This window comes from Rhinoraja longicauda, chromosome 3 (assembly GCF_053455715.1).
Source record: "Rhinoraja longicauda isolate Sanriku21f chromosome 3, sRhiLon1.1, whole genome shotgun sequence".
In the NCBI taxonomy this organism is placed as follows: domain Eukaryota; kingdom Metazoa; phylum Chordata; class Chondrichthyes; order Rajiformes; family Arhynchobatidae; genus Rhinoraja; species Rhinoraja longicauda.
In genome coordinates, this window is record NC_135955.1 from 89,475,071 (window position 1) to 89,491,128 (window position 16,058).

At 41.8% G+C, this 16,058-nt stretch overlaps 1 protein-coding gene across 1 annotated transcript in view; it reads left to right on the forward strand.

Annotated features, from left to right (window-relative positions):
* The window catches only part of hmgcra (3-hydroxy-3-methylglutaryl-CoA reductase a), a 28,022-nt gene extending 21,224 nt beyond the window's left edge, over window positions 1-6,798 (forward strand). Inside the window, exons 19-20 of the mRNA XM_078396628.1 lie at window positions 701-855; window positions 2,490-6,798. Of these exons, the coding sequence (XP_078252754.1) occupies window positions 701-855; window positions 2,490-2,544 (210 nt within the window). The 3' untranslated portion in view covers window positions 2,545-6,798. The remainder of the gene's footprint in view (window positions 1-700; window positions 856-2,489) is intronic.
* The last annotated feature ends 9,260 nt before the right edge of the window (window positions 6,799-16,058 follow it).

The following is a 16,058-nucleotide window of genomic DNA, read 5'->3' on the forward strand; positions in this document are numbered from 1 at the left end:
ACATATGGGGTGAATATTTCCAAAACATTTAATTATTCCAATGAAGTAAATGGAGATAGTAGCATTCTCACGGAGCAAAGTAATATTAGCGAGTCAAAAGAATACTATCCTTCATTACATGGACACATCATGGAGTGAGGCACAACCCTTTTGTTTCATTGCATCAATAAACCACTCTAACACCATGCCACAAGACCTACTACCTCAACATTTTTTTGCTTTAAAGACCTGATGATTGACCATAGTTAGGAAATATGTGCTTGCAATGTTTCCCTGAAAACGTGGCACAAGTTGCAAATTGTTGCATTTAGAAATCAGTGTTTCACAGTATTACCCAGTGGGCTGTGCAGAGTTGCTTTCTCATTGAGCCACTCATCTTGTCATTGGCATTCCACCTCTTCTGTAATTGTACATTCCTATTTTTCCTGAAAATTCTACAGAATTTAAGATTTTTAAAATTTTAATTGTTTTGGAGAGAGTACTCAACTGCTGCATCGTGACTTCCAGGAATGATTAGTGCAACTCCTGCAGCATGTGAAGAGGACGGTCAGGAACGTACTAGTCTAAAGATGGGTTCAAATTATGGAAATGTCTTCCATTACTGATGCTATTATAGTCCTGCCTAGTTGTGATAGACTATTGGAAAATAGTTTAAAAGATGCATTAAGACTTCATAAATTTCCTCTATTTTTCCTGATAGATGCTTGGAGTTCAGGGTGCAAATAAGGAGACACCTGGTAAAAATGCATGTCAACTGGCCGAGATTGTTTGTGCAACAGTAATGGCGGGTGAGCTCTCTCTCATCGCAGCTTTGGCGGCAGGGCATCTGGTGAAGAGCCACATGGTCCACAATAGGTAAGTTGACTTGTGAGGGAAGGAACTGCAGGTGCTGGTTTAAACCGAAAACTGGCACAAAAAGCTGGAGTAACTCAGTGGGTCAGACAACTTCTCTGGCCAAAAGGAATAGGTGACGTCTGAAGAAGGGTCTTGACCCGAAACATCACCTATTCCTTTTTCTCCAGAGATGCTGGCTGACCCACTGAGTTACTCCAGCTTTTTGTGTCTGTCTTGGGTAGGTTGACTTTCCTTATACTTCAACACAAAGTTTTGGTTTGGAAGAATATCCAATCCATTTGTGTTATTCCTACTGTGCTGGAACTTGTACCGAGGGTATTTTGCAAATGCGCATTTTAGTGTATTTATTCAAGTAATTTGTATATGTTGTGAAGAGTTAAGGCCCAGCATTGTTCCCTGTGGAATTCCACTTGTTTCATGCCAACTAGAATAAAGAGCATTTTTCTTCCCTGTTTGCCAGCCTAACTTCTATCCATTCCAATACTGCTTCCAACATCCTTGGTCTTTTATTTCCTTTCATATTTTTAATGCTTCACCTTATCGAATGCCTTTATCCATGGCACTTGTATCTCTGGCAAAAAGCATTTAAAAAAACAAATGGTCAAATCTTGCTTCCCTTTCACAACACCATGATAGCTTTGCATGTTTACCTTGCATGTTTATTGAGTTGTATTTGCTGTTTTCCCAAACTGAGATTATTTTTTTCTAAACCCTGAGGAATATAGAATAATTAAAATAGACAATAGGTGCAGGAGGAGGCCATTCGGCCCTTCGAGCCAGCACCGCCATTCAATGTGATCATGGCTGATCATTCTCAGTCAGTACCCCATTCCTGCCTTCTCCCCATACCCCCTGACTCCGCTATCCTTAAGAGCTCTATCTAGCTCTCGCTTGAATGCATTCAGAGAATTGGTCTCCACTGCCCACTGAAAATCAGCACATCAGCTATCTTGCAACCCTTTTAAGATTCTGGGAGGAAATGCATCAAGGAACAAAGACAGATCTCGGTTCCAACAAATTGCTCAGTGTCACTGCTCTGATCATTGTAATTTATTTGCTAAATGCTTACCAAGTCATCCATTTTGAAAGTTTTGTTTTGATCTTTAAAACCCCTTGATGTATATTGCCAAATTATTATTGCTGTCTAGTGATGTACTGAATAAATATGTCAGGAAAACCCAACGTTTCTGATTCCTCAATGTTGATGATCTAGTTCATCCAGAGGAATTTTTGGATTTAATAGGTCACTTTAACAATATTGAAAGGAACAGTTCACTGAAGGCCTGGTAACAATCTAATTCAGTGCCAGAAGAGCTGATGTTGAATGGGGTGCAGAATTATACTAAGGTCCAGAGGTCTCTATTCTGGAATACTTTGTCTGCAACACTTTGGAAAAATGAAGTATAGTAGATGATGGAGAGAGTAATTTAAAGGTACTTAAAATTTAGATATATTAGGCTGGAATGAAAATCATTTAGAAATAAGGAAGTAAAGATCAAGTAAATATAAGCTACACTGCCTCCCAGGTCTGCTAGTTGATATCTTGGTGTACAAATATCAGTTGTCAATTTTAACGGTGATACAGCTATATAAAGTGTTACTCACTTAACTATCCATTAATCTGGTTCCTGCAGGTCAAAACTAAATCTTCAGGACCTCCCTGGCAGCTGTACAAAGAAAGCAGCCTGATCACTACAAGATGTTGCAACTTAAAAGTTAACTGTAAAGACTAACACTTGAACATTAGAAAGATGTTTTGGATTTTTCCCTTATCGATTTGAGGGACAGTTCCATTTTCAGGATTGCTGCTATGTTGTCATATCAGCTTAAGTAAAGATGGCATTAATTGGACAAGAGTTGTACTCGAAGCTTAAAGGTGGCGTAACCTGGATCACTCAGCGATGCGTAGGACTGAGTGTCCCGTGGAATGTACAGTGGTGAAGAAGCTGGAAAATAGTGGACCTTGTGAATGTTTATCCCTGCATATTTGTACTGTCTTAAGAGGGCTTCTTATGTCTCTGCATAGTTTTGTCAGAAACTTAAGTTATTTGTATTTTTTACGTTGTTTTCATTTCAAGGCTTGAATTAACTTGTGGCTTAGGGGAAAGAATTGCTGCCGACGAAACTTGATTAATCGCAGACACCCATGTGTTTTCTTTTCAGTTTTGGAAGAAGATTAATTGTCATAAAATATTAGATTGTTTATTTATCAAAATCAAAAACTTGAACATTTCACAATGGGTGGCAATAGTCTTAAAATAAATTCAGAAAAGAAAATATTGTAATGAAATACAAAAAAATAAAATGACAGGTGAATTTCTGGATGCTAAATTCAAAATGCAGGTTATTTTTTTGAGCTTAATCCATTTTCTATTAATGTTTAACCCCAATTGTATTCAGTAGTTACTGGTTTCAGGTGTAATCCGTTGACTATGTCAAAAACAAAGGAACTGTTTCCTGTGCAGTTAGTGTCAAAGGTAAAAGCACTTTTAGACTGAGAGGGTGAAAAACTAACCTTTTTTTTTAAAGTGTTAGAATTTCAGTAATAATGTACATCACCATCGCATTTTACTTGCAGGAATGTCCATCTGTTACCTGAATTAATAAGCTGGTTATGACTGCTAAATGTTAGTAATCAGTTTGAATACAAAAATGATGTTCTAGCAACTATTACTGCAGAATTACCCAAACAGAGGACATGCAAGCAATTAAATTGAAACCTTTCTTGCAGCATTACCACCCACTTGTTCATGTTAAACTGCTATTCCCACATCATTTTGGAACACACCAGCACTAAATGGACTGTAAAATTACACTTGAGGTGCACAAAATCTGCCATTTTAATGTATTTAAAATCTATGAATTGCTGAATGAAGCTTTCACATCCTCAAACTGTCTTGACACAGTGATGCTTTTCCAGAGACCCAGGTTCAGTACTAACATGGATGCTGTCTGTGGAGTTTGCATGGTGTCCCTGGGTTTACTTCTACCACCCAGATGTGTCAAAGGTAATTGGCTACTGTAAATTGTGTGTAGGTAAATGGTAGAATCTGGTGAGAGTTTATAAGAATGTGAAGAGAATCAAGAAAAGATAAATGTAGAGTTAGTGTATGTGGGTAGTTAGTTGCCTTAAACTCTGGTGCGAAGAGCATGTTGCCATGCTTTATCTCTCCGACACTATGCCTAACTGTGATATGGTGGCTTCATGCCTGAATATATATGCATAGATTTAGTGAGAAAGGACTAACAAAACTTAAATTTTCCGCAGGGCTCAAATCTTTCCACCTACTTTACATTCCAGCATTTGCCAATGAGACTGAGATTCTCTGTAATTCACTGAAAAGATTAGTAGAAGTTTTTTGATGAAACTTGCCGGCTACATAGAAATTAGGTGCAGGAGTACGCCATTTGGCCCTTTGATCATGATCATGATTGATCATTCTAAATCATACCCCATTCCTGCTTTCTCCCCACATCCCTTGATTCTGTTAGCCCCAAGAGCTATATCTAACTCTTGAAAACATCCAGTAAATTGGCCTCCACTGCCTTCTGTGGCAGAGAATTCCACAGATTTACAACTCTGGGTGAAAAACTGTTTCCTCATCTCAGTCCTAAATGGCCTACCCCTTATTCTTAAACTGTAACCCCTAGTTCTGGACTCCCCCAACATTGGGAACATTATTCCTGCATCTAGTCTGTCCAATCCTTTAAGAATTGTATATGTTTCTATAAGATCCTCTCTCATCCTTATAAATTCCAGTGAATATAAGCCCAGTCGATTCATTCTTTGGATACGGTTTCAGGAAATTTTAACCCTTTAATATTGTTTCCACTATACATGAACTATGACATGTTTTAATGTTAGCAATGGGTGTAAACTATACTTTTGACACCCGCGTGTTGCCTTTCAATGTTTTGTGTTCATCTGCAGTTAGATATAATTAACTTAATTACAGTTTAAAACTGATCAATGAAGTAATCCAGTCAAGCAAGCAAGAGTACGGATTTAGATTTGTGCTTAACACAAAATTTCTCAACCTTGATCTGTTATTCTGAGCCATTGTAAACCAGTCGCTTTTGATTATAGTTCCCTTTATAAAATGTCTTAAAGTTGTGTTTTATAGTTAACTTTGGATTTTTATATGTCCTGTTTGTGTGCTGAGACAAGATGAGCATTACCCTTGTGATTCCTTTGTGGGCCACAGTTCCTCTGAACAGTTATTTCATCCCTGATCATTCACATTATTTTTGTTGATCAAAGTCCACCCAATTCTTTTGCCAATTTTGCCACAATCAAACCAGCATGTAGAAGAGGTGGATTTTCCCCCCCAGAAATGGTTGGATTTACTTTTGTAATCTTGCTTTTTTAGGCTTTGTAGTAAAGGATCATTTTATAATGGAATGCATTTCTCTCCCCCATTGGAAAATGGTTCTTGTAAATAACTTCCCCCTTTTTGATGTGTAATTTTGGTGAAAATTATTTAATTTTTATCTATTTAGTATTTATTTGAAGAACAATAGCTGGCTATCAGTAACCAAGGAAATAACATTCTCAGCAAACTTTATGTAATCATTTTGATCAACAAGATGTTTTATAATGCAGTGTATTCTAATGTTGGTCATCTGCTCAAGTGGCTTTTATTTTGTCAAATGCCATCAATCGACAAAAAGTTTAGCTTGCAGTATGTTAGAAAATGCAAGCATAAAATGCATTTGGTTAAAAAAAAATGCATCAAACCCTACTTTCTCTAGCTAATGCTTGCAAATGAATATCAATCTCTTCTTGCTAATTTTCTCTAAACTGGTCTTTGAACAATGAATGTGTTATTTGTAACTGGCTTCTCGTGACCAGCAGTGTTGTGGACTCGGTTGAAACCCCAATATTCTGAATTTGCTTAAAACTAAATCTAATGTGAATGTACTATGTATATATATCGTACTTTTTGATTAATGAACTGCGTGGCAGCATCTTGCTATTTCATTGGAGTGCAATTGAAAGTGTAAATGCTTTTACAGTGTGCACAGGTATTCATTAATTTTCTTGTAAGAATACATGTTTTCAATTTCCTTTGTGCATAGCATGTTAATTTTCCCTATTAACCATTGCAAATCCAGGGCCAGATGTTCATAATATTAGTGTATTGTCAATTAGTAATAACTTGGAACACTTGTGGGATCTTCCTATTTCTGTTTTTGATCAAAATTTGAACGTACTTTCTTCCCCGCTTTGCTTCATTTCCCATTAAGTTGTCGTAAACCTGATCATCCTCTGCACGTGAAGCATCACGAAGGCTGAATGTGACAGCAAATGTAGCTCACCCTATTCCGCACTCGATTGACTCCAGCAGCAGTGACAAATTACTAGATCATTTGAGCAGACAGACTTAAATGTTGGGGAAAATAAGATTTCTCCCAAGTCCTATTGCAGGATTTCCACCCGAATGGTCAACCATCCATCCTTGTGCCTCCTTAGAGGCTGCTTGACCTGGTAGGTTCTGCCAGCAAGTTTCTTTCTCTCCACAATCCCTTGCCGACAGAGCATACATACTTCAACAGTGTTACGTTTTATAGTTTAAGCAGAACAAAATCCCATGGAACAATCTAGATGATGGTCCCTTACCCAAAACGTCGACTGTCTATTTCTCTCCATAGATGTTGACTGACCCACAGAGTCCCTCCTGCAGTAACAGTAGCCTGGTGTCTTGATCTGTCTGATATGAGGGATGCCCAGCCACAATGATCCAAACTCAAATGTTTTGAGTACAAAGTTGTGGCAATGTTGTTGGGTATGAAGTCGCCATTTTCACCCCATAAAATGCAATCAAACTGAAGTCTGGTGATAATTCTGTATGATATGTAAATGATATCAGAAGGCAGCAGTTTCATGTCTGTGTATATAAAGTATGTGTAAAAGAAAAACATAAAATAAAACCTTTGTTTCATGTGTATGTCCTGTTACTTGTTGAAGTAAACTTTGTTAATAGACGATAGATGCAGGAGTAGGCCATTAGGCCCTTCGAGCCACTAGCTTATAGGATGCAAAACGTCTACTGTCTATTTGTGTAGGAAGATGGATCTCGACACAAAACGACACCATCCTTTCTCCCCACCTGGATAGGTGGCGTTTCGGGTCAGGACCCTTCTTCCCAACCCGAAACATAGCCTATCCATGTCCTCCAGAAATGCAGCCTGACCCTCTGAGTTACTCCTGCACTTTGTGTTGCCATTATGGGTAGTTGCAGTAAATCAAGGGCAGTGACATATAATCCACCAGGGGGCAGCATATGACACACTGGTGAATGCACTACCCACTGTACTAACATCAATATAACTGCAACTTGAACAATTATTGATACAGGGGCATCTTCATTAACCTGATAGATTTCCAAACAATCCAAATACAAATTGGGTTGCACGGTGGCGCAGCGGTAGAGTTGCTGCCTTACAGCGCCAGAGACCCGGGTTTGATTCTGACTACGGGTGCTGTCTGTATGGAGTTTATATGTTCTCCCCGTGACCTGTGTGGGTTATCTCTGGTTTTCTCCCGCACTCCAAAGATATACAGGTTTGTAGGTCAATTGGCTTGATATAATTGTAAATTGTCCGTAGTGTGTAGGATTGGTTTAGTGTGCGGGGATCGTTGGTGCGGGCTCGGGGCTTTTTTCTGCGTTGTATCTCCAAACTGAAGTAAGCTAAAATGGATGATTCAAGAATTAAGTCAAAGACAGCAACAACCCAAGAAGGAGTGATGATAGCAGCGAAACATATAAGATTATTAAGGGGTTGGACACGTTAGAGGCAGGAAACGTTCCCAATGTTGGGGGAGTCCAGAACAAGGGTCCACAGTTTAAGAATAAGGGGTAGGCCATTTAGAACGGAGATGAGGAAAAACTTTTTCAGTCAGAGAGTTGTGAATCTGTGGAATTCTCTGCCTCAGAAGGCAGTGGAGGCCAATTCTCTGAATGCATTCAAGAGAGAGCTAGATAGAGCTCTTAAGGATAGCAGAGTCGGGGGGTATTGGGAGAAGGCAGGAACGGGGTACTGATTGAGAATGATCAACCGTGATCACATCGAATGGTGGTGCTGGCTCGAATGGCCTCCTGCACCTATTGTCAAACCTCCCCTGCTATTCATTATTTACATTCAAAACAATTCCACATCACATTCACTGTGGCCATGACACTACTCATCGCCGCACTGGTACTTTCCTTCGTGAACAATTTTAATTTCCCCTTTGCCTTTTAGTTTTAGCTTTAGAGATACAGATTGGAAACAGGCCCTACGGCCCACCAAGTCCACGCAGACCAGCGATCCCCGCACACTACCACTATCCTACACACACTGGACAATTTACACTTATACCAAGCCAATTAACCTACAAAGCTGTACGTCTTTGTGGGGGAAAACCCATGCAGGTCACGGGGAGAACATACAAACTCCGTACAGACAGCACCAGTAGGCGGGATCAAAACCGGGTCAAGTCAAGTCAAGTCAAGTCAAATTTATTTGTCACATACACATACTCGATGTGCAGTGAAATGAAAGTGGCAATGCCTGCGGGTTGTGAGGCAGCAACTCTACTGCTTGCCACATTGTTTTGGGACATCAAATAACCTTGAATTATTGCGTTCCCAGTCATCACACTGTAGTCACATTGTTGCAATAACTCATTTATTTCTCAGCATGATAACTTCTCATCTACCTTGTTATAAATGCTGCGCAAAATAAAGACAAATTTCACTTAATCTGGATTTAGTTCCCTGTACACAATTTTGCTTATTTTTGCTATCCTTTCCTGCCTTGCTTCAATTTGTAATTTACTTCTTATTATACTTGTTTACTTATTTACTTCTTATTATACTGTGCTACTATACTTGCCTTTAGTTTTTAGTTTAGAGATATAACATGAAAATAGGCCCTTCAGTCCACCGAGTCCATGCCAATCATTGATCAATCATTCACACTCGAGGACATAGGTTTAAGGTGAAGGGGAAAAGATTTTATAGGAATCTGAGGGGTAACTTTTTCACTCAAAGGGTGGTGAGTGTATGAAACGAGCTGCCGGTGGAGGTAATTGAGGCAGGGACTATCGCAATGTTTAAGAAACAGTTAGACAGGTACATGTGTAGGACAGGCTTGGAGGAATATGGACCAAACGTGGGCAGGTAGGACTGGTGTAGCTTGGACATGTTGGCCGGTGTGGGCAAGTTTGGCTGAAGTGCCTGTTTCCATGCTGTATGTCTCTATGACTGGTTCTAAGTTATCCCACTTTTGCATTCATTCCTTACACACTAGGGTTAATTTACAGAGGCCAATTAGCCTGCAAAAGTGTACATCTTTGAGGCGTGGGTGGAACTTGGAGAACCCGGAGGAATCCCCTGCGGTCACAGGGAGAACTTGCAAACTCCACACAGACAGCACCTGAGGTCAGGATCAAACCTGGGTCTCTGGCGCTGTGAGGCAGTAGCTCTACCAGATACGCCTCTGTGCATGCCCTATCATTCTGATTTATGAAGTGTAAAACTCCATGAACAACTCATGTGATTTGCTCTCACTGGATCCCTCTGACTAGTTTAGTTAAATTTACAATAGACAATAGACAATAGGTGCAGGAGTAGGCCATTCAGCCCTTCGAGCCAGCACCGCCATTCAATGCGATCATGGCTGATCACTCTCAATCAGTACCCCGTTCCTGCCTTCTCCCCATACCCCCTCACTCCGCTATCCTTAAGAGCTCTATCCAGCTCTCTCTTGAAAGCATCCAACGAACTGGCCTCCACTGCCTTCTGAGGCAGAGAATTCCACACCTTCACCACTCTCTAACTGAAAAAGTTCTTCCTCATCTCCGTTCTAAATGGCCTACCCCTTATTCTTAAACTGTGGCCCCTTGTTCTGGACTCCCCCAACATTGGGAACATGTTTCCTGCCTCTAATGTGTCCAATCCCCTAATTATCTTATATGTTTCAATAAGATCCCCCCTCATCCTTCTAAATTCCAGTGTATACAAGGAATAGTTAATTATTGTCATGTGTACTGAGGTAGTGTTTAGTTGCAAGATAAAGTCCAGTCTGATATAAGATAGTTCGAAGGCCTCCGATGAGGTAGATGGGAGGTCAGGTCCGCTCCTGTTGTTGAGAGGACGGTTCAGTTGCCTGATAACAGCTAGGAAGAAACTATTCCTGAATCTGGAGGTGTTTGCTTTCCAAGTTCTGTACTTCTTGTCTGATGGGAGAGGGGAGAAGAGGGAGACATCTGGATGGCCCTTGATTGTGCTGCTGGCCTTGCTGAGGCAGCGTGAGGTATCAATGGAAGGGAGGTTGGTTTGTGTGATGGGCTGGGCTGCGTCCATGACTCTGCAATTTCCTGCGGTCTTGGATGGAGCCGTTTTGATACCATACTGCGATGCACCCCGATAAAATGCTTTCTGCGGCGCATCTGGAGAAGTTGTTGAGGGTTCTTGATCTGAAGATTGAGGGTGATAAATCTGAAGAATGTGACTGCCTGCAGGAACATTTGGTTCCGGTATATCTCACGCCCCTCCCCATGTAGGAACGTCTGAGGTTTGGAATCCCTGTCATCGACTTTGAGTCAAACTTACTCGGGCAGTCAACCGTTGCAGCAGAAACGGTGAAACTCAGTGAGGTCCACCACTCATAGAAACGTGGAAAACATGTGCAGGAGTAGGCCATTCAGCCCTTCGAACCAGCACCACCATTCAATATGATCATGGCTGATCATCCAAAATCAGTACCCCATTCCTGCTTTCTCCACATATCCCTTGATTTTGTTAGCCCGAAGAGCTATATCTAACTCTCTTTTGAAAACATCCAGTGAATTGGCCTCCACTGCCTTCTGTGGCAGAGAATTTCACAGATTCACAACTCTCTGGGTGAAAACGTTTTTCCTCTTTTCAGTCCTAAATGGCCTACCTCTTATTCTTAAACTGTGACCCCTGGTTCTGGACTCCCCCAACATCGGGAACATTTTTCCTGCATCTAGCCTGTCCAATCCCTTAGGAATTTTATATGTTTCTATAAGATCCCCTCTCATCCTAAATTCCAGTGAATATAATAATAATAATAAAAATACATTTTATTTATATAGCGCTTTTCATATACTCAAAGACGCTTTACAGAGATTTTGAGAACATAGGGAAATTAATAAATAGATAAATAAGTAAATAAATAAATGAACAGAGAAAGGAGACAGTAGGTGAGGTGACCTTCAGTGGTTGAAGGCAGTACTGACCAGGTGAGACTTCAGCGATGTTTTGAATGTGGTGAGTGTGGGGGAGTCTCTAACGGTTTGGGGTAGTGAGTTCCATAGGGTGGGAGCAGCGATGGAGAAAGCCCTGTCCCCCCAGGATCTGAGTTTAGTCCGGATGTGGGGGGATAGGAGATTGGCAGCGGCAGAGCGGAGGGTGCAGGTGGGAGTGTGCCTGTGGAGGAGGTCGGTCAGGTAGGATGGGGCCAGGTTATGGAGGGCTTTGTAGGTTATGAGGAGGATTTTGTACTGGATTCTCTGGGGGATGGGGAGCCAGTGGAGTTTATAAAGGACGGGGGTGATATGGTCACGGATCAAGGTGTGTGTGAGTAGACGGGCAGCGGAGTTTTGAATGTATTGAAGTTTATTGATGATTTTTGAGGGTGCGCCATAGAGGAGGCTGTTGCAGTAGTCCAGACGGGAGGTGATGAAGGCGTGGATGAGGGTTTCTGCAGCTGTGGAGGAGAGGGATGGACGGAGACGGGCAATGTTTTTGAGGTGGAAGAAGGCTGTCTTTGTGATGTGTTTGATGTGTTTGTCGAAGGAGAGGGTTTGATCAAGGATGATTCCAAGATTCCGGATGTGAGGTGAGGTGGATACTGGGAGACCATCAATGTTGAGGATGAAGTTTTGGGTGGATTTGGTGAGCGTTTTTGGACCAATGATGATGATTTCAGATTTGTTGCAATTGAGTTTGAGGAAGTTTGATTGAAGCCATGATTTTATTTCAGTGATGCAGTTTGTCAGTGTAGAGTGTGTGGTGGGGGAGATTGACAGTGGAGATGAGGAGCTGGATATCATCGGTGAAGCAGTGGAAGTTAAGACCATGACGGCGGATTAATTGACCAAGGGGGAACAGTCTATAACCCAGTCGATCCATTCTTTTATTATATGTCAGTTCCGCCATCCCGGGAATTAACCTGCTGAACCTACACTGCATTCCCTCAATAGCAAGAATGTCCTTCCTCAAATGAGGAGACCAAAATGCCACTCCAGGTGTGGTCTCACCAGGGCCCTGCCTGCCATTTTGAAAAGGACCCATTAATTCCTATTCTTTGCTTTCTGAATGCCAACCAGTTCTCTAACCATGTCAATACCCTGCCCCCAATAGCATGTGCTCTAATTTTGCACACTAATCTCTTGTGGGGGACCTGATCAAAGACTTTTTGAAAGTCCAGATACACCACATCCACTGGTTCTCCTTTATTTATTCTACTTGTTACATCCTCAAAAAATTCCAGAAGATTAGTCAAGCATGATTTCCCCTTCATAAATGTCACTGCTTTCCAAATGCACTGCTATAATATTTTTAATAATCTACTCAAGCATCTTCCCCTCTCCCAATGTCAGGCTAACTGGTCTATATTTCCCTGGTTTCTCTCTCCCTCCTTTCTTAAAAAATGGGGTTACATTAGCTACCCTCCAGTCCACAGGAACTGATCCAGATGATATAGACCATTGGAAAATGAACACCAATGCATTGCAATCTAGGGCCACCTCTTTGAGTTCTCTGGGATGCAGACCATCAGGCCCTGGGGATTTATCAGCCTTCAGTCCCAACAGTTTATCAAACACCATTTCATGACTAATGTGGATTCCCTTCAGTTCATCCCTCCCACTAGATCCTTGGTCTCCTTGTATTTCTGGGAGATTGTTTGTGTTTTCCTTAGTGAACACAGAACCAAAGTATTTGTTTAACTGGTCTGCCATCTCCTTGTTTCCCATTATAAATTCACCTGTTTCTGACTGTAAGGGACCTACATTTGTCTTGACTAATTTTTTCCTTTTCGCAAATCTATAGAAGCTTTTACAGTCAGTTTTTATATTCCACGCAAGGTTTCTTTCATGTTCTATTTCCCCCTCTTAGGATGGCCTGCTCTGTAATCAGAAGATCAGAATCAGAATAGCCTTTATTGTCATCCAAAAAACATGTCTTCTGGATGAAATTCCGTTACCCACAGTCCAACAATAAGAAGCAATAAAAATAAAGCAATAACACACACAATCACAAAACCAACACAAAACAAAACAAAAACATCCATCACAGTGAGCCTGCTTCAGTCACCTCCTCACTGTGATGGAAGGCCAGAATGTCTCTTCTCTTCCCTGCCGTTCCTCTACATATTGGCTTAGAAAACCATCCCGTATACTCTCCAGGAAATCCTCCTCCTCAGTGCTGCTACCAATTTGGTTGGCCCAATCTATATGTAGATTAATGTCACCCATGATAATTGCTGTACGCACGGTGGCCCAGCGGCAGAGTTGCTGCCTTACAGCGAATGCAGCGCCGGAGACTCGGGTTCGATCCTGACTACGGACGCCGTCTGTATGGAGTTTGTACGTTCTCCCCGTGACCTGCGTGGCTTTTCTCCGAGATCTTTGGTTTCCTCCCACAATCCAAAGACGTACAGGTATGTAGGTTAATTGGCTCGGCAAATGTTTTTAAAAAATTGTCCCTAGTGTGTGTAGGATAGTGTTAATGTGCGGGGATCGCTGGGCGGCGCGGACCCGGTGGGCCGAAGGGCCTGTTTCCGCGCTGTATCTCTAAATCTAAAAAAAATCTTTGAAAAATCTCCCTACTTCTGTTTGGTGGTCTGTACATAACCCCAACAAGCGTTTTCTGCCCTTGGCTATTTTGCAGTTCGAACCATACTGATTCTACAGCATCCAAGCTAATGTCTTTTCTTACCGTTGCATTAATCTCCTCTTTAACGAGCAATGCCACCCCACCTCCTCTTCATTTCTGTCTATCCTTCCTCAAGTCAAGTCAAGTCAAGTTTATTTGTCACATACACATACACGATGTGCAGTGAAATGAAAGTGGCAATGCCTGCGGATTGTGCACAAAAAAGAATTACAGTTACAGCATATAAATAAAGTTAATAAAGTTAATATAGAGAAGACAAAATTTAGTCCCTGGAGTTATAAAAGTTAACAGTCCTGATGGCCTGTGGGAAGAAACTCCGTCTCATCCTCTCCGTTTTCACAGTGTGACAGCGGAGGCATTTGCCTGACCGTAGCATCTGGAACAGTCCGTTGCTGGGGTGGCAGGGGTCCCTCATGATCTTGCTTGCTCTGGATCTGCACCTCCTGATGTGTAGGTCCTGCAGGGGGACGAGTGTAGTTCCCATGGTGCGTTCTGCCGAACGTACTACTCTCTGCAGGGCCATCCTGTCCTGGGCAGAGCTGTTCCCAAACCAGACTGTAATGTTGCCGGACAGGATGCTCTCTACAGCCCCAGAGTAGAAGCAATGAAGGATCCTCAGAGACACTCTGAATTTCCTCAGCTGTCTAAGGTGGTAAAGGCGCTGCTTTGCCTTACCCACCATTCTATTCCTGAATATTGAATACCCCTGCATGTTTAGCTCCCAGCCTTGGTCACCCTGGAGCCATGACTCCGTAATTCCAACTATATCATATCCCTTAACTACTAACTGCACATTCAATTCATCCACCTCATTACCAATGCTCCTCGCATTAAGGCACAAAGCTTTCAAGTATGCTTTAACATTTTGAGACCTTGTGCAATTGTGATGAAATGTGGGCCTTTTTGATTTTTGCCATTGATCTCTCTGCCTTCCACGTTTACTTTTCTCCCCTTCTACCTTTTGCTTCTGTCCTCATTTTGCAGCCCTCTGTCTCCCAGTATTGGTTCCAATCACTCTGCTCTATTAGTTTAAACTCATCCCAACGGCAACAGCAAACACTCCGCCGAGGACATCGGTTCCAGTTCAGCTCAGTTTGTCCTGGTCACACCTATCCCAGAACCAGTTCCAATGCCCCACCCAGGAATATGAATCCCTCCTCCTTGCACCTCCTCTCATGCCACGTATTCATCCAAAATATCCAGTCATTTCTACCCTTACTAGCACGTGACACTGGTAGTAAACCAGATTTTATTACTTTTGAGGTCCTACTTTATAATTTATCTCCTAACTCCCTAAATTTGCTTTGTGGTACCTATTTACCTACATGTAGGTACTATGGGAGTATATATTTTGTATAGTGCACGAAATTCAGACATTCAAGTGTAACTGTGCAGCATACACATTGTAACTATTCAGACATTCAAGTGTTAACTGTGTAGCATGTGTACTCTTAGGCATTCCTCAGTTAGCCTGGCATTATTCCTCAGTTAGCAGTCCTGGGTCCCTTATTCCACATTTGGTCCTTAGACTTAATCCTTCGGCATTCCTACTTTGGTAACCTTTGACTTAGGCATTGCCTGTACACCATTACCTCTTTGCCTTGTCACATTTGGATGAAAGATAATGGTGGCAAGAGAAGAGATAAGGAAAGACATAGTCCTTGGGGTGATGGATGGATGTGAGGGATGGACTAGCAGGGAAATAAGGGAGGCGAAGTATGAAGGGATGTGAGCATTGAGATAAGGATAAATTACTGAATGGGATTTAACGGTGGCAGACTAGACAGGTGACTGCAAATAAATTGATTATTATAGAGCAAGAGTGTGGGTATGAGGTAATGTAAAGAAGATAAGGTTTGGAATAATCCTATAAACATAGACTGCCCGATGTACTAAGTGGACAGTCAGGGCAGTCAGGGCAGTTATGCGGTTGGCTTCCTGATTGTTCCAGCCGTTGTTTGCAAATAGAGGCTTTTAACTTCTCGAAGAATTCTCCGTCTCGACCTGAAACGTCACCGATTCCTTTTCTGCAGAGATGCTGCGTGACCCACTGAGTTACTCCAGCTTTGTTTGAGTCTGTCAAAAGTTTTAAACATCTGTCTACGTTCAACAAGTTGCCCAATGAGTTTTCAGTATTCAGATAGTGGGTGGTTATCAGGGCTGATTTACACCTTTCCAGCTTCATACTCAGTAAGTGTTCTAGCCTGCTCCGGGGTGCAGTCTGCTGGTGAACTGACTGAAGGTTTCTCAAGAAGCTGAAGAAATTGGCAACAAAGTGACACAGACAGAGGG